We start from the raw sequence: 21205 nt of genomic DNA, 5'->3' as shown, positions 1-21205 counted from the left end.
AAAAATATAATTTATATAATTATATTTTTATATAATTAAAATCATTTATATTTAATTATATAAATATAATTTAAATTATATTTAAAAATATAATTTATATTTATACTAGTCTTTAAGCCCGTTACATTAACAGGCGCTAGAGCAGATGTCTGTCTGGGTTTTTTTCTTTGTCTCTCTCTCCTTGGACGCTATCTGTCTGTCTGTCATTCATTCTGTCTGTGTCTCTCCCTGGCCCCCCTGCCTACCTGTATTTCTCTGTTGTACCATGCCTGCCTGTCTCTCCGTGGCCCCCTTCTGTCTTCCCCCCTCCCAGAGCAAAGCATGATTGTTTTCTGCCCCCCAGCACACCCCTTTCCCTCTCCCCCTGTTGTGTCATGCCTGCGTGCTCCGTAGCCCCCTTCTGTTCCCCCCTGATTGCTGTCTGCTGCCCTCCCACCAAAGCAGCCCCCTTTCCCTCTCCCCCTGGTCCCCTGTTGTGCAATGCCTGCCTGCCCCATGGCCCCCTTCCGTTTCCACCCCCCCTCCCATTCTTACCCTCCCTCCATTCCTCGAACTGGAGCTGGGGCTGCATCTCCTCCTTCGTGGCGGTGGGCGGCGCTGCAGGAAGACAGAGTGTGGCGGCAGCGGCAACCCCGACTCCTTCAGCACCATGTCAGGAAGGTGGAGAGTGGCCTGTGAGGTTCGCTACAGCGGCTGGCGAACCTCAGCAGGCTGCTTTGAAGAGCAGCGGCAGCGAGGAGTTCCTGGAACATGCGCCTCCAGCTAGCGCAGGCGCCGTCAGGAGTGACACAGAAGCATACCTCACGCTACCAGGACTCACGATCATTCAACAGCGCATGCGCACCCTAGGGTTTTGGGTGAAAATTTCGGTGTGTCTTATGAAGCGAAGGTAACTTTTTTTAAACACCCCCCACCCACTCCCGTTATACCTTTTCAAAATATCCCACTCATTGGAAGTACGCGGGCTGACTGCCGCCTGCCGCTCCCTGTTGGTTGCCACTGCGCTGCAACTCCAGGAAGGGAAGGGCCAGAATTCCGTACCGCACACTGCCTTCCTCTCTCCCTCGGCGGAGGGTAGGCAGGCTTCATCAGTGAGGCAGGGAGGGAGAAATGCAGTGTCCGGCACAGTAGGAAGGACAAAGGCTTGGAAGGCAGTGAGTGGAAGGGGGCACATACTCGGGACATGGGAGGGAGGTAGGTTGAAGAACAAAGGCTGGAAGGCAGTGAGTGGGAGGGGGCACGAACTTGGGACATGGGAGGAAGGAAATAGAAAGGGACAATTATTGAGCCTGAGTCAAGAAAGGAAGGCAGAAAGAAAAGGAGACTCATGAAATCACCAGACAACAAAGGTAGGAAAAATGATTTTATTTTCAATTTAGTGATCAAAATGTGTCAGTTTTTATTATTTATATCTGCTGTATGTATGAAAGGAACAGCCTGGCAGGGAAGGGGAGACAGGGTGCAGAGCCTGGCAGGGAGTGAGGGGGGCTGGGTGCACAGCCTGGTATATATTAGTACACAATTTGGTTCAGAATAGTTTTTTTTTCTGGTTTTCCTACTCTAAATCTAGGATGAGTCTTATGGTCCAGTGCGTCTTATGGAGCGATAAATATGGTATCTTGGATTCTGGGGCATTTAGAGCTATCATATTGTCTAGCCACTGGTGAATTTGGTGAAGTTTCATGTTAATCATTGATACATCACGATTGCTTTCAGAATCTAATGGGTGTAAAAGCTGGATGTCATCACCGTAGGCTAAATTTGGCCAACATGGTAATTAGATTTGGCCTGAGATTTGACCCTCTGTTCCTTCCCTCCCTTCATCCCAGTTTCACCTTCAAAGCAGCCTGCAGAGGATCGCTGATTGGCTGTAGTGAACCTAGCAGGCTGCCATCAACCTCTGCAGAGGAGGGGGCGAGACATCGGCAAAGGGAACGTGTTGTCCCCGTCACTGTCCCGTCCCACCGGTCTTGATCGCCCCGTCACCGCCATTCCCTTCAGCACCCCATCACCGTCCCTGCAGCATCCATACAAGCCTCAATACTGCAATATTTAGCTTATTCCTTTCTTATAAATCAAAGTTCTGGCTGCTGAACTGGAGAAAGAGATGTTCAGCTGGCAGGGCTTTGTTTATAAATTTTTATAAACACATCTAATATACTACTTTATCCTGAAGCAAAAAAGAAAATGAAATCAAATTTTTTTTTTCTACCTTTGTTGTCTGGTTTCTGCTTTCCTCATCTTCTCATCCAATTCCTTTCATCCACTGTCTCTCTTCATCTTCCATTTGCTCTGTTACTGTGCCTCTCCCTTTCTCCCCCCTTCTTCCCTCCGTTCCTCCATAGTCTGGCATCTCTGCCTTCTCCTCACTCTCTGCTCCCCATTTCCCTTCAGCGTCTTCTCCCAATCTCTCTTCCCCATGTCCTTTCAGCGTCCTTCTCCCCACTCTGTCTTCCCCATGTCCTTCTCCCCATTCTGTCTTCCCCATTTCCCTTCAGCATCTGTTCCTCTCCACCCACTTTTCCTCCCTTTCTCCCTCCCTGCCCCTTACCTTCGTGGCGCTTTCACCCCTCCTGCAGCAAGAACACCTCTTAGCGCTTCCGCAATGCACCCCCCCAACCCCGGACAACAGGCCCGGTCCGACAACTGTTTCGACAAACCTCCTTGCCCTTTACCTTCGTGGCCAGCGATGTCTAAACTGCCTTCTTACAGCAGCCGGAGCATTGAAATTGCATATTGCTGCCGGAAAGGTCATCTCTGATGCAACTTCCGGTTGCATCAGAGATGACCTTTACAGCAGTCACACGCAGCTTCAATGCTCCGGCTGCTGTAAGAAGGCAGTTTAGACATCGCCGGCCACGAAGGTAAAGGGCAGGGAGGGAGTAGGGAGATGTTTAAACTCGGTGGCGGTGGCAGTAAGGAGGGAGGGAGCGCAATAGGTGACTGTGCACGTTCCCTCCCTTAACTGTGGGGACAAGGCCATTCACCACTCCACAGGGCAGTGAATGGCTTTGTCCCCGTAGCCACGGTTAACACAGGTTTTTCCTCACTGTTTTGGCGGCCACCGTGTCATTCTCTATCCTGGTGTAGAAGTACACGGAGGGAGGGAAGGAGGGGTCCAAACAGCCGTTCATATGCCAGAGAGTGGGGGGAGGGGAAGAAATAATGGGTCTAAAAACAGAGAGGGAGAGAGATGGTGGACAATAGGATGGAGGGAGGGAAGGAACAGAAAGCAAGAGAAGTTGGACACAAGGGATGATGTCAAAGGGGGGGATAGAGATACTGGATAGGAGGGTAGAAGATGGAGGATGGAAGATGGATGGTTAGCACGGAGAAAGAAGAAAACTACAAATAGGCAGGAGATCCTGGCAAGCAAGTTATCAGAAGAAAACCAGAGCCTGGGACCAACATGATTTGAATAATGACCAGACAACAAAAGGTAGAAAAAATAATTTTATTTTCTGTTTTGTGATTACAATATGTCAGATTTGAAATGTGTATCCTGCCAGAGCTAGTGTTAGACAGCAAGCGTGAACTAGGATCTAAGAGAGGAAAAGTCTTTATTTATTTTGTTTACATCACAGAGCCGGCATGGGCTTGGAGAGGTTATAACCCTATACTTCTACTAAGACTAAGGGGTCCTTTTATTAAGATGCGCATGCTAAATCGGTTAGCGTACCTTAATAAAAAGGACCCTTAAGTATCTTAATAAAAAATTTGGCCCGTGACTTAGCCTATGCTTTAGATTTCGGCCCCTTATGTGATTGACACCCCCGATTTAAAAGGAAACTCTGAAATGAAAGGGCATAGAATGAAGTTAAGAGGTGATAGGCCCTAGAATAATCTAAGGAAATATTTTTTTACAGAAAAGGTTGTAGATGCTTGGAACAGTCTCCCGGTAGAGGTGGTGGAGACAGACGCTCTCATTTCAAGAAAGCCTCTCTTAGAGAGAGGAAGAGATAATGGTTAGTGCGAATGGACTAACTGAATAGGCCATTTGACTTTTATCTGCCATCATATTTCTAACACCATTCCTGGCATGTATGATCTTTATATTTTGCACAGTATTGGAGGAAATGAATCTTTTTATTTTTTTGGTGTTGTACTATATGGAAGGTGTAGCTTCTTGGGATTTTGGTTTAATTTATGTTGATATTTTTTGGTCAGTTATGTATTTGGCTTTTATGTTCTGTGTGTGTGACACAGGTATTCAGTTAGGATGAATTTTCTATGTAGCATTCAGTTTTCCTGATAGTGGAGGGGACATTGTGAGCGGAGATGAGTGTTTGTTGATACTTTTTCAGTATTTGTGATTTATAAAATGACAGTTGTATAGCATGTTGTTCCTTTTTATACTTTAATAAAATGATTTCAATATAAAATAGCTATTCAAGACGTATGTGAATGGGATCAGATAGAGTCCGAGGGAGAAGGGACAAATTTTTCCCCTGCGTCATTCTCTATCTCACTGTTCCACACTATTCTTTGGGGGGGGGGGGAGGGAAGAACGACACACAGCAAACCTCCGTCAAGCTTCCTGGCCAGTAACTTAATCAGCCTGTGCTCAAGCTTCTGACTCCACAGAGGCGAGCATGACTCCCAGAGGACCTGACCCCCAGCTCTCAAGTGTTATGCAAGCTGGCCAGGCAGGTACTCTTAAAAGTGTAGCCCTTCTAGCTACAGACTCCGACGTCCGACTCTTCTTCCAGGCAGAGCTGTTCCAGGACTATCTGGAACCTCTTAGCACAGGGAAGCCTCAATAAAAGATCAGATTAAGACCCTAAAATAAAAAGCCAAGTGCAGAGCAGATAAAAAGATATGGTCTGAACTTGCTTGCAAAGTTAAAACTGAGGAGGGAGCACTGCCTAGAGAGACAAGGGGGCAGAGAGAAGAAAATGACTGATGTCTTTTGCAAGTAACTTGCAGTGCATGACCTATCCATAAGGAATCACATACTGTTTGTACAGGAATATTCATATCAAGTACAACAGTTCTGACAAATTTAACATTAAAATAAAAACTGATCTAAAGGTCAAATATGTTTTCTATCCATAAATTATTATTTTTTTTAAAACAAAACACATTTTGTGCTAAATCATGCATATATGCCATACAAGAGGATATTATACTCTCTTGCAACTGTAGCAGTACTTTTAGAATATAGCAATGTGAACTAAACTGGTATTTCAATTCTCTGAATGAAAAGCATCTATCTGAATATTCAAAAGTCTGTTTATGGCAGGTCTTGTGGAATAGAAGTTTATTTTTATTTCCTTATTTACTTCAGGAAAGTTGAAAAGAATCAGTATGTAGGAAGGAAAAATTAGACTTTACCTGCTAATTTTCTTTTCTTAAATCCCTCCAAACTAAACACATGGGTTTACACTCTACTGCCAGCAGATGGAGAATGAACTAATGAAATCTTAAGTAATCTGAGTGGCTGTTCACTAATCAAACAAAGCAGAAAAAAACGGGACATTTGCTCCCTGGATTTTAAACAAAAAAACTCTGAACACAGCCGAGACTATAATGTCAGTCGCAGAACTTGGTCAAGAAAAGCACTCTTAAATCAGTGGTTCCCAATCCTGTCCTAGAGACTCCCCAGCAAGTCAGGTTTTCAGGATATCCACAATGAATTCATGACAGAGAATTGTATGCATTGCCTCTATTGTGTTTATCTAAATCACCAAACTCTTCTGTCCACTTCAAACAGTGCAAAGTCTCCTTCACATCCAACTAATGAAGCCAATTCTCATTATTATTATTCATTTATTTAATTTTTGCATCTCCCCATTGGCTTAATGAAACAGTGGGAAACGCATTGATTCATGACACATTAGGAAGAACGAACGGAACCAGACATAGCATTACTTCTCTTTAGCCATAACCAGAAAAGGTTCCTAATAAGGCAAAGCCTGCAAATCCAATGTTCTCCTTGCTGAACAAATAGTTACCATAAACACTATCTTCAGCTTAAGAACATTCAATGTGGATTTTTTGATAGATTCAAAGAACACTTATACCAAGACTGCACAGATCTCAGGGTTGTACAATAGGACATCTATGGGGCCTCAACAGCCTTCCTCATCCTCACCCTCTCAAGAACCAAGCTGTTAAGACAGACTTGAGACACATCCAGCTTCCAGATTATCTCCAGCACAAACAGGTCCATTTTTGCCAGTACTAGTGGATCCCCCCCCAACTCGACTGAATGAGATCCCTGTACCAGCGTCACCTTGGCCATTCTGCCACTATCAACACAATGACACCCTAATAAAGAATGATGTCCCCAGTTCAGTAATTTTCAGTCTCCATCAGCAGGCAAAAAAATTAAAGCATATAGATTGGTCTGGGACAATAAAGGAGCATAGATTTATAAAAGAAAAATATTGTGGCTACAGCTTAGCACTATTGGTAAAATGATGAAGTGAAGTACAGTAGTTACAATACCTGTCTGCAGTCTTGATTGCCACTTGAGCCTTTGTAATAGCTGAAGAACATTCATCTATTTCTTTATTAACTTTATCTAATTTGTCTTGCTGAGCCTTAAGCTTATGATTGTTAATATCAATTATGAGATTATGTAATTTTTTAACTTCTGCTTCCACTTTTCCAGCCTTTTCTGCTACTTTTTCATGTTCTGTAATTACAAATTTTATATTTATTTATTTTTCTGTCAAAGACATAACCTAGATCAATTTAAATTGTATTTTGAGAATTCATTCATAAGAAAGCTTTCTAAGAATTAAATCCCTAAGGTGCTGTCAGAGATATAAAACATGAATGGAACCTGCAGCAACAAATGACTTGAAACACCATTTTTTAACATTGGCATACCACTACTAAAGTAAAAATTTTGTCTTGATTGAAATTAACCACTCATTTTTTTTCCCAATTCTTTATTCATTTTTAAAAACTTACAATAAGTGTAACAGCATATATAACATTTTAAACTTAGATACAACACTTAATATTTTGTTAAAATCCATATCAGAATTTATCCCCCCTCCCCCCTAATCAGTAACATCTGCATATTTATTAAACGCTTTCAATAAGTGACAATAGAGTAAATTAAACATTTTACACCTTAGACATCACTTAAAAATTTTACAAGATTCATAGAAATCAATACCTTCCCCCCACCCAACTTAATCCTTAACATTAAAGTAACTAGAAATTTTATCATAGTTTCAGATATACACTATACATATGTTAAACATAAGTTACAACTATATAACCATTCAGACTTATTATCAATCCTCAAAAATACCCCCTTCCCTCCCAATTACCATCCTTAAATTAAACAATTAAAAACCTACCTCCCGCCCTCCCTGGATGTGCATTTTATCTAAGAACAAAAATCATAACTATAATACAGTGGTGCCTCGCATAACGGACGCATCGCACAGCGAACGCTGCGCATAACGAACTTTTTGTCTTGCTCCCTATAACGAACTTCGTTTCACACAACGAAGTCGCCCGAGGGGCCCGGGGGGGGGGGGGCGGAACTACTCTCGCCGCTTCCTAATGTGAGCCGGGAACAGCAGCACCCTCCTGTCTGAATGCAGTGTTCCATCATCTCCCTCCACCTTACCTTAGATGCCGAGTTTTCCGGCTTTCTTTTTCGGCCAGCCACACACTTTCAAAGAGCAGCACATGCGCGCATGCTCTGTTGTTCAATCTTCTCCTCTGACGCAACCGGAAACCGGAAGTTGCAGGAGAGGAGAACATTGATCAACTTCAGCAGCTGCGCGTGCACAGCTTTTTGAAAGCGTGCGGCTGGGTGAAAAAGAAAGCTGGCAAACTCTGCATATAAGGTGAGGTGGAGGGAGGGAAATGTAGGGCTGCAGAACGAATTATTTTGTTTTACATGTATTCTTATGGGAAAACAGGGCTGCAGAACGAATTATTTTGTTTTACATGTATTCTTATGGGAAAACAGGGCTGCAGAACGAATTATTTTGTTTTACATGTATTCTTATGGGAAAACGCGTTTCACACAACGAACGTTTCACATAACAAACTTGCTCCTGGAACGGATTAAGTTCGTTGTGTGAGGCACCACTGTAATTCTACAAAAGACATCAATGGGCCCAAAATTAATTTAAAGTTTTTAACATTCCCTAACAAATCAGAGCTCATTTTCTCATATTTATAGATTAGACATAAACTTGCCCAAGTTTGCCCTGTAAATACAGGATATAACCTTTTATTAATCTTGAAGGTAACATTTAAACTTAACTGTCAATTTCCTTTTCTTCAGCCTTGCCAGACCAGTTAAAGCCAATGAGTTATTTTTCCCCATCAGCACATAACGGAAAAAAAAAATCCTGTTCAAAGCTAACTTTATTCCCCTGACAAGGGAATGGTGCAGCCATCAGATCTTCAGTATCCTATTGTCAAAGCTAAGACAACAAAAGCAATTACTGTTTTGAGTGTCCAATTAAGCACCTTAGCCAATCCCGCTATAGTCAAAATATTCACTTCAGGTTCCAGTATGTGTTTTGGTAGTCTAGCATGAATGACGAATGATAATTTAAGGCAAGTTGAAAGTCCATCCTTCCTTATTCTTCATGCTAGACTAGTGGGGAATGATGTTGGGGGAGGGGGGAAGGCTTGTGAGAAGGGCTGAGAATGCTCTGACTAAAACTGTCAAGCCTTTGCACAATCTATGCTTGCTGAAATCAGCAAGCCAAGCGAAAAATAAGCAAGTGAACGAAACTTATTCTTTTACATGGCAACTGGTGTCACATCTGCAGTAATGCCAGGGAAGTGGATCTAAGAAGGATGAGAACATGTCTTAACCAAGAATATAAAAATACATTATTTTGCAAGAATATCCTGTGATGGGCAGGCTTTTACTGGCCGATGGCTTGAAATTGCTGACATGATAAATTAAAACGGCATATGCGGGAAAAGATAGATTTTCTGGTAAACAGGACATGCGTATGGTATGACACAGATTTATGAACCAATTAATAAACTGATAAATGTAATGACGTTTGTAAGTGACCAATAAAAACTAACAATATGATATGTGCCAACGTGGTCTCAAGCTGTCAAGAATTGTATAAGAGTCTTTGGGATTATGAAAGGAGGACAGACATCCAGGTATACTCAAGCGCTTGAGGCATACTATCTGTCAGCTCCATATGCTGTAAGATTTGTTCTTGTAACCTGTTATTGATTGTTAATAAAATAAATATATGTTAATTATAACAGCATATTGCGTTTCCATGAAGCCAGTTTCCATGAAAGGCTGTAAACAGGTGGCTTTTCACTTGTGAGCCGGACACATGCAGCATGTGAGTCGATGCATGCGCCATTGTGGCCTGTCCCTATGCGGAGTTGCTGCAGGGGGGGGGTGGAAATGGGGGGATGAAGCTCGTTGGTTCCGGACAGGTGTCAGGGTCGGCTTCAGGGGTTGTGCACGGGGCTGGTGGGCAGTGGTGAAAAATGCTGCACATGATCTGGGGGATGAGATGCCAAGAGAGAGAGAGAGAGACAGACACAGACAGAGAGACAGACACACAGAAAGAGACAGAGAGACAGACAGAGACACACACACATAGAGACATACACAGAAAGAGACAGACAGAGAGAGACACACACACACACAGAGACATACACAGAAAGAGACAGACAGAGAGAGACACACAGACATACACAGAAAGAGACAGACAGAGAGAGACACACACAGAAAGAGACAGAAAGAAAGACAGAGAGAGAGACACACACAGAGAGACACAGACACAGAGAGAGAGAGACAGAGAGAGACACACACACAGACAGAGAGAGATACACACAGACAGAGCGAGAGAGAGACACAGACAGAGAGAGACACAGAGAAAGACACACAAACAGACACAGAGAGACAGAGATACACACAGAGCGAGAGAGACACACACAGACAGAGATACACACAGACAGAGCGAGAGAGACACACACAGACAGAGAGAGATACACACAGACACAGAGAGACAGAGACACACACAGACAGAGAGAGATACACACAGACACAGAGAGACAGAGACACACACACACACAGACACAGAGAGAGAGACACACACAGACACACACACACACAGAGAGAGACACACACACACAGACACAGAGAGAGACACACACACAGACACAGAGAGAGACACACACACAGACAGAGAGAGACACACACACAGACAGAGAGAGACACACACACAGACAGAGAGACACACACACACAGACAGAGAGACACACACACAGAGAGAGAGACACACACACAGACACAGAGAGAGAGACACACACACAGACACAAAGAGAGAGACACACACACAGACACAGAGAGAGAGACACACACACAGACACAGAGAGAGAGACACACACACAGACACAGAGAGAGACACACACACACACAGACACAGAGAGAGACACACACACACACAGACACAGAGAGAGAGAGACAGAGAACCAAAAGGCGAAGTAGGCGGTGGTCTGCCGGTTGGTTCTCTAGGGAGGGGCGGCGTTTGCTCTCTCATCGTGGAGGAGCTGGAGATGTCTCCGACTTCACCAAGTGAGGCTGTGTCGATGACTCCCCCTGATCCTACGCTGCTAGTTAGGCTGGCACAAAGGAAGACAGAGCAGCAGAGTGAGCTCTGAGGCAGTGCCTCTGAGGAGAAGACGGTCCCTGGGCCTTCCCTCTCTCTCTCGAGGGGTGCTGGTGGAGTTGCGATCTCCAGTCACAACCCCAGTCCCCAAAAGAGAAACGAATAGCCATGAACCTCAGCTAAACTCAGGTAATAAAAGGCCTCAGCCAAAGAACAGCAGCCCAAGGCCTTCAGATCGATCGACCGTTAGGCAACAATTCTCCAACTGTCAGGCTCCCACAATCAAAGGTGCTATCTGACTCGTCTAGAGTGAAAATTAAAAGTAAAAAAACAAACAAAACAGAACATTGTAAAAATAAAAATAAGGTATATGAAAGCAACAAAAAAGTTAAAACCTGGGAGAGGATGCCAGGCCAAAAGGTAGAACTTTGTATTGACAATGGTAGTGTGCGATTTGAAATCTGAGGTACTTCTTGTAAGCCAGATGAATGGAGATACGAGTGTAGGCTTCCTTGAGATCTAAAGAGCATAGCCAATTGAGGGTATAGAGTGGCTAGAGATAGCATCCAAAATTTTTCCTTGACAAGAAATTTGTTGAGGGCTTCAAGATCTAATATAGGACAGAGACCTCCTGTCTTCTTCAGGACTAGAAAATAGCTGGAGTAAAACCCCCAGTTCTGCAGATCCGCAGGAACATTATTGATGGCATTGAGGAGAAGGGAATCGATTTCATGAAGAAGGGAGGACTGGTGAGGGTTCAAATTAGACTCTCTTGGAGGATGATCTGGAGGAACAGTGATAAAATGAAGAGAGTAAGCCTCTCAAATGATCTGTAGAACCCAGAGGTCTGAGGTAATAAACTCCCAACAATGGAAATAAAGTTGGAGACGACCCCCGATTGGCTGAGGGACAGGCTGATGTAATGGAATTGTAATTATGCTCTCGAGTAGTCCATCAAAAAAAAAAAAAAAAAAACTGGGTCAATTTGGCTGGAGCAGACACTTGAGCTTTCTGAAGGCATTGCTGCTTCTGTTAAGATCTGGACGAAGCAGATTTGGCTGAGAAGTGCCTCCGATATGAAGAAGGTGGCTTGGATGGTCTCATTGAAACCAAATTGGATTTAGGCTTAAGCAAGTAATCCCACTGTTTATCATGCGCTGAGAGCTTTTGAGTAGCATTTTCCATTGAGTCCCCAAAAACCTCATCCCTCAGAAAGGGAACATTGGCCAACCTGTCTTGAAAGTTGACATCCATGTCAGCAATCCTGAGCCAGGCTAATCTCCTCATGGCCACGGACATAGAAGCAGCCCTGGAAGCCAACTCAAAAGCGTCATAAGTAGACTGAACCATGTGCCGTCTTAATTGGGTAAGGGTGCGAACAATGTGCTGGAATTCTTTCGTTCAATGAGATGGGAGATATCTTTGAAAAGCAGGCAATTGCTTAACCAGTTGTTTCAGGTAGCAAGTGAAATAGAAGTTACAGTTAATGACTCGATTTGCCAACATGAAGTTTTGCTAAAGACTTCTCCCAAACCTGTCCATAGTACATCCTTCTCGACCTGGTGGGACCGAGACGTAAACTTTGGATGGAATAGACATTTTCAGTGTGGATTCCACCACAGAGATTGATGAGACAGTTGAGATTTGTAAAAACCTGGACTGGGAATAATCCAGTATAGAGTCCAGCTTCCTGGAAGCAACAGGCACAGAGAGAGGAGATTCCTAATTTTTATGAAGGGTTTCTCTCAGGATCCAATGCAAAGGAAGTTTAATGAGTTCCTTAGGAAGCTGCTTATATAGTCCATGGTTTCCAAAAATTCAGCATTTGGAATCTGCCTCCAGCTTGACAGACAGAAACTTACCCATCTGTCTAATGAAGCGAGTGAAGGAAAGCCGCTCTGTAGGGGATGACTCTTAAATGGAGATTGTGGCTCAGGAGAATCATAAGCCTTTGTGGTTGAATAAGAAACATCAACATTAGAATCCATTTGAAGATCAGAGTTAATGAGCAGTGATAGAAATCGATGCTGCCGCTTAGAAAGGTACCAGTCTCATGAGGAAGGCGATGCAGGATGTTTACATTTCTCTGGATGTTTGGAAACAGCATGTTTGGATTTACAAGAACACTTGCTGGACTGAGAACAATGATGCTTCAGTTAACTGGAGCAGTGTCTGGAGGCACGATGCTTCGATGCATGGCTGGATGATAACCGGTGTTGAGAGACATTATGGTGTATCAATGGCAGTACCGGCATCTCATGTGGCGTGATGCTCAGGCTGGGCCAGTACCAGAGGAATCGACATCAGGGTAATGAGCTTAAACATATCCCCACACTCCACACGAAAGAGAGCATCGAGCTTCTCTTTGAAAGTTAGCACCGGTACCTTTAATGCTGGTACCAATGGTGTTACGACTTGTTCCTGAGATGACTCAGATGACGATGTATCCCTCGATTTGGAAATGAGTCACATAGGGGAGTCGCATAGTCGCTTGGTCAGCATGATTGGACTCGATGCCATAATAACCTGAGACCCCGTCTGGGAAGCTGGTGGCTTTTTAGCTGGCTTACCAGAAGGTACAATGACCTGTGACACCGGAGTCGATGCATCGGATGGCGTTGGTGTTTTCGATGTCAAAGCATGTGATGTATCAGCTCCCTCCATGCTGACACTGAACAACTTCTCCTGTTGTAAGAGGCGGCTCTTAACAGTGCATTTTTGAGGAGTGAAACAATCCGCACAGGTCTCGATGGAATGTTCTGGGCCAAGGCACTGCATACACTAGTTGTGAGGATCGGTGATGGAAATTGCCCTGTGGCACTGGCCACACTTTTTTAGAAACCTGTTACCGGGTGGGACATCGAGGGGAACACCGCTTCAGCCAAATTGAAATCAATGGCTGAGGCGAGAAGAGAGGCCCCGCCGGCCATACCACAGAATGATGAACAAATGGAAAAAGAACTCCCAGAAAGTTAAAAAAAGAAACAAAGGGAGAATGAATAAAATTAAGAGAAAAATAACGTGCGAGTGGGAAGGCAAAGGCAAAAAATGAATGTTTGAAAGCACGACTTCTTAGCTCCGTGGAAAACTAAGAACGTAGGAGCTGCGCGCCTACGTCGGGCAGAAGGCATGCGGTGTCTGACCTTTCTAAAGTTCTTAAAGTACCGGTGCACTTTTGCACTCCGTCGATGACGTCACCCATAAGTGAGAATATGAGGCCTGCTTGTCCTGGAATAAGCACAGTATACTTTGTTCTCCTGTAACATAATTTTGTTCAAGGGCAGTAAGTATAATTTTCTGATTGCTCATGCCTAAAAAGTATAGAAAATATCCATTATTTCCATAAAACTTTGCTTTTGTGACCAAGATATTCAACTTTCAAGAATCAGTCCTCAGATGTAGTACCCCATCAGGTTCTCACTGGAAATAAGCATCAAAACAAGGCTAGAGCGCACATACGAAGACAACCTGAGAAAGCGTCTATGCCAAATCTGAAACGAGGCTTGGCTACACAGCGACATACTTAACGATACCTCCACTAACATTCATCATTGAAATACCTCCATAATTTTGACCTAGTCTAACAAAGCAGATCTCTTTCAAGAACAGGTCAAGTACTGACAGTGAGTATCCACACTTAAGTCAATTTAGCTCCTGCAAGAACTAAGCCATAAGACAGAAGAAAAAGGATTCTCCATGAAGGCCAGTACTTGATGCAGCAGCCCTGTGAACATAAAGGATACCTCTGATTCTAGATGTACTGAAGGAGTCTCAGAATAAAATCACTAGAAAGTCTTAAAATTCACAATTTTGGTTCTGTTGAGAAAAAGCACAGTTTCTTACCGTAACAGGTGTTATCCAGGGACAGCAGGCAGATATTCTTGACTGATGGGTGACGGCACCGACGGAGCCCCGGTACGGACAATTTTAGAGTGATTTCACTCTAAGAACTTGGAAAGTTCTGGTAGGCCGCACCGTGCACGCGCGAGTGCCTTCCCGCCCGACAGAGGTGCGCGGTCCCCAGTTAGGATAAGCCAGCTAAGAAGCCAACCCGGGGAGGTGGGAGGGATGCAAGAATATCTGCCTGCTGTCCCTGCATAACACCTGTTACGGTAAGTAACTGTGCTTTATCCCAGGACAAGCAGGCAGCATATTCTTGACTGATGGGTGACCTCCAAGCTAACAAAAAGAGGGATGGAGGGAAGGTTGGCCATTAGGAAAACAAATTTTGCAAAACAGATTGGCCGAAGTGTCCATCCCGTCTGGAGAATGCATCCAGACAATAATGAGATGTAAAAGTATGAACTGAGGACCAAGTAGCAGCCTTGCAGATTTCCTCAATAGGAGTGGAACGGAGGAAAGCTACAGATGCTGCCATCGCTCGGACTCTATGGGCCGTGACAGAACCTTCCAGTGTCAGTCCGGTCTGAGCATAACAGAATGAAATGCACGCTGCCAGCCAATTAGACAACGTACGTTTAGAAACAGGACGTCCCAATTTATTCGGATCAAAGGACAGAAAGAGTTGGGGAACTGATCTGTGGGGTTTCGTACGCTCTAGATAGTAAGCTAGAGCCCTTTTACAATCCAAAGTATGCAGAGCCTGTTCCCCAGAATGAGAGTGAGGTTTCGGAAAGAAGACAGGCAGAACAATGGATTGGTTGAGATGGAATTCAGAGACAACCTTAGGGAGAAACTTTGGATGTGTACGCAGAACCACCTTGTCATGATGAAAGACCGTAAAAGGTGGATCTGCAACTAGTGCATGTAGCTCACTGACCCTCCTGGCAGAGGTAAGAGCAATAAGGAAAAGTACCTTCCAAGTGAGATACTTGAAAGGAGTGGTAGCCAAAGGTTCAAATGGAGGCTTCATTAAGGCGGAAAGAACCACATTGAGATCCCAGATAACAGGAGGGGCTTTAAGAGGTGGTTTCACATTGAAAAGACCTCGCATGAACCTGGACACCAGGGGATGAGCTGAGAGAAGTTTTCCATGAACCGGCTCATGGAAGGCAGCAATGGCACTGAGATGGACTCTGATGGAAGAAGACTTAAGGCCAGAGTCAGACAAAGATAGCAAATAATCCAACAATGTCTCCACTGCCAGGGAAGTGGGATCAAGATGATGAAGAAGAAGACACCAGGAAGAAAATCTTGTCCACTTCTGATGGTAACATTGCAGAGTGGCTGGTTTCCTGGAGGCATCTAGAATGGAACGAACGGGCTGAGACAAAAGAGTATCATGAGAAGTCAGCCCGAGAGATACCAAGCTGTCAGGTGCAGAGACTGGAGGTTGGGATGTAGAAGGGTCTCCTGATGCTGTGTAAGCAGAGAAGGAAACAGTGGAAGAAGAAAAGGTTCCCTGGAACTGAGTTGAAGTAGAAGGGAGAACCAATGTTGCCTGGGCCACCTCGGAGCAATCAGAATCATGGTGGCTCGTTCCCTCTTGAGCTTGAACAAGGTTCTCAACATGAGAGGCAGAGGAGGGAAAGCGTACAGGAACAGATTGGACCAGTCGAGGAGAAATGCATCCGCTGCCAGACGGTGAGGAGAGTAGAGTCTGGAGCAGAATAGGGGCAGCTGGTGATTGTGAGGAGCTGCAAAGAGGTCTATCTGAGGAGTGCCCCATTGAGCGAAGATGGACTGTAGAGTGAAAGGATCGAGTGTCCACTCGTGAGGCTGGAGAATTCTGCTGAGCTTGTCCGCTAAGGAATTCTTTTCTCCCTGAATGTAGATAGCTTTCAGGAATAGATGGTGATTTATGGCCCAAGTCCAGATCTTCTGGGCTTCCTGGCACAAGAGGTGAGAGCCCGTCCCACCCTGCTTGTTGATGTAGTACATCGCAACTTGATTGTCTGTGCACAGCAGGAGAACTTGAGGGAAGAGAAGATGTTGGAAGGCCTTGAGGGCATAAAACATCGCTCTGAGTTCCAGGAAATTGATGTGATGCTTCTTTTCCTGGGCAGTCCAAAGGCCTTGAGTTTGGAACTCGTTCAATTGAGCTCCCCAGGCATAAGGGGAGGCGTCGGTGGTGATGACTAGTTGATGAGGAGGTAGATGGAGTAGAAGACCTCTGGATAGATTTGAGGATATCAACCACCATTGTAGAGACTGACGAAGAGATGATGTGACAGATATGTAACGTGAGCAAGGATCCATCGCTTGGGACCACTGGGTAGCTAGGGTCCATTGAGGAGTGCGCAGGTGAAGACGTGCGAAGGGTGTGACATGAACTGTGGAGGCCATGTGACCCAAGAGTATCATCATTTGCTTGGCAGAGATGGAAAGTTGTAGAAGCACCTGCTGACACAGAGATTGAAGCGTTTGAAGACGGTTGGATGGCAGGAACGCTCTCATGAGGACTGTGTCCAAGACAGCTCCGATGAATTGAAGTCTCTGAGTGGGGATGAGATGAGATTTGGGTAGATTGATCTCGAACCCCAGAAGTTGAAGAAACATGATGGTTTGGTTGGTGGCCAGGAGAACAGTCTGAGATGAATTGGCCTTGATTAACCAGTCATCCAGGTAAGGAAAGACCTGAAGGTGGTGAAATCGTAGAAAGGCAGCCACCACAATCAGACATTTGGTGAACACTCTTGGAGAGGAGGCAAGACCGAAGGGCAGCACCTTGTATTGGTAATGACAACGATTGATCATGAAGCGTAGGTACTGTCTGGAGGCCAGATTGACTGGTATATGAGTGTATGCTTCTTTGAGATCGAGGGAACATAGCCAGTCGCCTTGATTGAGAAGAGGGTAAAGAGTGGCCAGAGAAAGCATTTTGAATTTCTCTTTGACCAAGCATTTGTTTAGATCGCGAAGATCTAGAATGGGTCTTAGATCTCCTGTCTTTTTAGGGACTAGAAAATAACGGGAGTAGAATCCCTGCCCTCTCTGATCTAGAGGAACTTCCTCTATAGCATTCAGAAGGAGGGATTGAACCTCTTGAAGAAGGAGGGAAGACCGAGGAGTGTTGAAAGCAGACTCTCTTGGCAGACTTTGGGCAGGAGGTAACTGAAAGTTGAGAGAGTAGCCGTGGCGGATGATGTTGAGGACCCACAGGTCCGAGGTGATGATTTCCCAACGGCTTATGAAATGTATAAGGCGTCCTCCTATGGGCTGTGGAAGATGAGTAGAAGGAGGAAGATTGGCTATGTCCAGGAGAACCAAGTCAAAAGGGTTGAGTAGGTTTTTGTGAAGGAGGAGGTTTCACCTGCTGCTGTTGCTGAGCCTGTCTAGCAGCTGGTCTTTGTTGTCTCTGACGTCTAGTCTGTTGTGTAGTCTGTGGCAGAGGACGAGCCACAAATCTTCGTTGGTAGGCCGAGTGCTGACGAAAAGGCCTGGTAGGTGGAGTTGCTTTCTTAGTTTTAAGAAGAGTGTCCCACCGAGTTTCATGAGCCGAGAGCTTTTGAGTAGTGGAATCCATGGAATCTCCAAACAGCTCATCCCCCAAACAAGGTGCGTTGGCTAGCCGGTCCTGATGATTGACATCAAGTTCGGAAACTCGAAGCCAGGCTAGCCGTCGCATGGCTACTGACATAGCTGTGGCTCTGGAGGTCAGTTCAAAAGTGTCATAGATTGATCTGACCATGAACTTACGAAGCTGCAAAAGAGAGGAACAAGTTTGGTGAAAAACAGATTTCTTCCGGTCAGGGAGATATTTCTCGAAAAGAGCCAGATTCTGTATAAGCTGCTTTAGATAGAATGAGAAATGGAATGCGTAATTTCCTGACCGGTTGGCCAACATCGCATTCTGATACAGCCTTTTTCCAAACTTGTCCATGGATTTACCCTCCCTGCCAGGAGGGACTGAGGCGTACACACTAGCCCCCTTAGACTTTTTGAGTGTGGACTCAACTAAAAGGGACTCATGAGGTAGTTGGGGCTTGTCAAACCCAGGAATGGGAATGACCTTATAGAAAGAGTCCAATTTGCGGGGAGCTCCAGGTACAGTTAAAGGGGATTCTAAATTTTTATAAAAGGTCTCTCTCAAGATATCACGGAGAGGTAACTTAAGATATTCCTTTGGAGGCTGGTCAAAATCCAATGCATCTAGAGCTTTGGATTTCTTTGACTCAGCCTCCAAGGGGATGGAGAGAGAATCACACATTTCCTTCAAAAAGGAAGAAAAAGAGGACACATCTGGTCTAGAGGAAGGTCCCAAAGCAGAAGGGTCCTCGTCACCAGAGGAGCATTCCCCTTCAGAAAGGAGAGGATCCTCTGAATCACCCCACAAATCAGGATCTCGAACTTGAAAACTCCGGTCTCGAGATTCTGGTGTGGAGGGTTCTAGGTGACGAGATTTGCGAAGCGATTTCCCTGACCTGATCGACTCGGTACCGGGAGATGTCACTGGATGCATCGGAGCCGAAGTCTGTACAGCCTGATGGTGAGCTCTCGGCTCCGGTGCAAGAACCAGCATGGAGACCGAGGAAGCAGATTGTACCGGTACCGACAAAGTGGAAGCAGATAAAATAGGGCGTTCCACTGTCGGTACCGGTGGCTCAGACCGGACCGGAAGGCTCGGTGCCAAGAGTGAAGGAAGAAAGTGTTGCAACTGTTCTTTAAGCTGCACTTGCAGAACAGCAGCTATACGTTCTTCAAGTGAGGGCACCGGTACCGCCTTTTTCTTCTGCGGTACCTGCGGTGCTGCTCTACGCCCCGAGGATGAGGAACCCGATGTCGAGGGGCTCACCTCTATTGGGGCGGAGCGCTTCCGTGGGCGCCTCAAGGTCGGCAGGATTGGGCTCGCTGCCACCGAGACCGGAGGACGCTCCAACGGGGAAGGCTTCTTAGCCGGCTTACCTGAAGGAGTCGACGCCGACGCGGTATCGCGTGGCGTCGATGAGGTGGGTGCCGACTGCGCCGGAGCCGATGTCGGTGTCGTAGAGTCAGACATTTCGGCACCAAAAAGCAATCTCTGTTGGATTTGACGATTTTTCAGAGTTCGCTTTTTTAAAGTCGCACAGCGGGTGCAGGTAGACGCTCGATGGTCAGGACCAAGACACTGTAGACACCAATTATGTGGGTCGGTGAGTGAAATTGGTCGTGCACACCGCTGGCACTTCTTGAACCCGGGTTGAGGGGGCATGAATGTAAAAACGGCTTCAGCCAAATCGAAGGCCGAGGCCTCGATGGTGGCAAAGGGCCCCGCCGGGGCGAATTGGAAAAAGAAGAAAAACACAAATTTTTTTTTTTTAAAGAAAATAAAATAAAGAAAAAAGGAAGGAAACAATATTTCCTTCACGAGTTTACGCGAGCGGGAAGAATCAAAAAGATTTTCTCACAACGGCCGTTGAGCGAAACGCGTCTTCTTAGCTCCGCGGAAACTAAGAAACTGGGGACCGCGCACCTCTGTCGGGCGGGAAGGCGCTCGCGCGTGCGCGGTGCGGCCTACCAGAACTTTCCAAGTTCTTAGAGTGCAATCACTCTAAAATTGTCCGTACCGGGGCTCCGTCGGTGCCATCACCCATCAGTCAAGAATATGCTGCCTGCTTGTCCTGGGATAATGCCAATTTAATCTTAAGTAACCACCAACCTTTTTTGAAGGTATCAAGTGTCGTTTCCATCTGTTTTTGCTTATTTTTGTCAGGGGCAACAGCATTTACATTGGATTCAAGTTCTTTCACCTGGGTCTTCAAATGGACTTCCTGTTCTGATAGGCTCTATAGTATTAAACACACACATACACACATTAATAACTAAGATCTATTGTTCATACAATAAGTTGAGGTAAATCACCATTATACCTGAATGCTTGCAGTGTATTTTTCTGAAGTATTTTTCATATCTCTTATATTCTGTCGCAATTTTGCTACCGCTTCTTCCAGCTGTACTTTCCCTTCTTGGTACTGTGTTGCTTTCTCCGAGTCCATACGTAGTTTTGATTCCATCATATTCAACTATCAGAATTAACAAACATGTATGCATATAAATGATTATGTATAACATTTCTCAATTTCAAAAATTTAAGTGCTATATTTTCATATTTGCAACATTTATGGCCATACTGCAACAAAAGGAGAAATTAGGTTCTTACCTGCTAATTTTCTTTCTTTTAGCCCCTCCAGACCAGTACAGAAATGGATGGGTTTACACTCCTCTGTCAGCAGGTGGAGACAGACACTAACTTTTGGCTATAGTATAAGTGGGCTGTGCAGTCCCTCTTACAATCAGTCTTTTCAGTCCCTCTTACAATCAGTCTTTTCAAATAGCCAAGCAGAAATTAACTAGGCTGAACCAGAACATGCAATTCCACATTCACTTTGAGAAGACCCAGGAACAGTCCCAAATCAGACCAGGGGACACTGTTGGATACTGATTAGAACAAGAACTTTGAGAACGCCCCACAGTTTGCCAGCTAAACCAATTACCGCTGTTCTTTCAACTCCCCAAAACAACTAGCAACAACCAAATCCTGCAGAAAAAAAACCCATATTTCTGAAAATATCGAGCATTATGACTGGGCGTGTTTTATGCTGGTCTGGAGGAACTAAAAGAAAGAAAATTAGCAGGTTAAGGACCTAATTTTTCCTTCTTTAGTGTCCTTCCAGACTGGCACAGAAACAGATGGGATGTACCAAAGCAGAACCCATCATGGGAGGGGCTGCCAAAAGAACACA

The 21205-nt window shown here is 45.0% G+C and overlaps 1 protein-coding gene across 6 annotated transcripts in view; it reads right to left on the bottom strand.

The window, feature by feature from the left end:
• The window catches only part of SMC4 (structural maintenance of chromosomes 4), a 238359-nt gene that overhangs the window by 64781 nt on the left and 152373 nt on the right, over nucleotides 1-21205 (bottom strand). For all 6 annotated transcript variants that reach the window (XM_033959216.1, XM_033959220.1, XM_033959218.1 and 3 more), the window contains 3 exons: nucleotides 20333-20485; nucleotides 20122-20248; nucleotides 6451-6640 (listed from right to left, as the gene is read on the bottom strand). In XM_033959216.1, coding sequence (XP_033815107.1) covers nucleotides 6451-6640; nucleotides 20122-20248; nucleotides 20333-20485 — 470 coding nt within the window. The remainder of the gene's footprint in view (nucleotides 1-6450; nucleotides 6641-20121; nucleotides 20249-20332; nucleotides 20486-21205) is intronic.

Source organism: Geotrypetes seraphini, chromosome 9, assembly GCF_902459505.1.
Source record: "Geotrypetes seraphini chromosome 9, aGeoSer1.1, whole genome shotgun sequence".
Taxonomy (NCBI): domain Eukaryota; kingdom Metazoa; phylum Chordata; class Amphibia; order Gymnophiona; family Dermophiidae; genus Geotrypetes; species Geotrypetes seraphini.
Note: the sequence above shows the minus strand (reverse complement) of the source record. Positions and strands in the feature narration are given on the sequence as shown.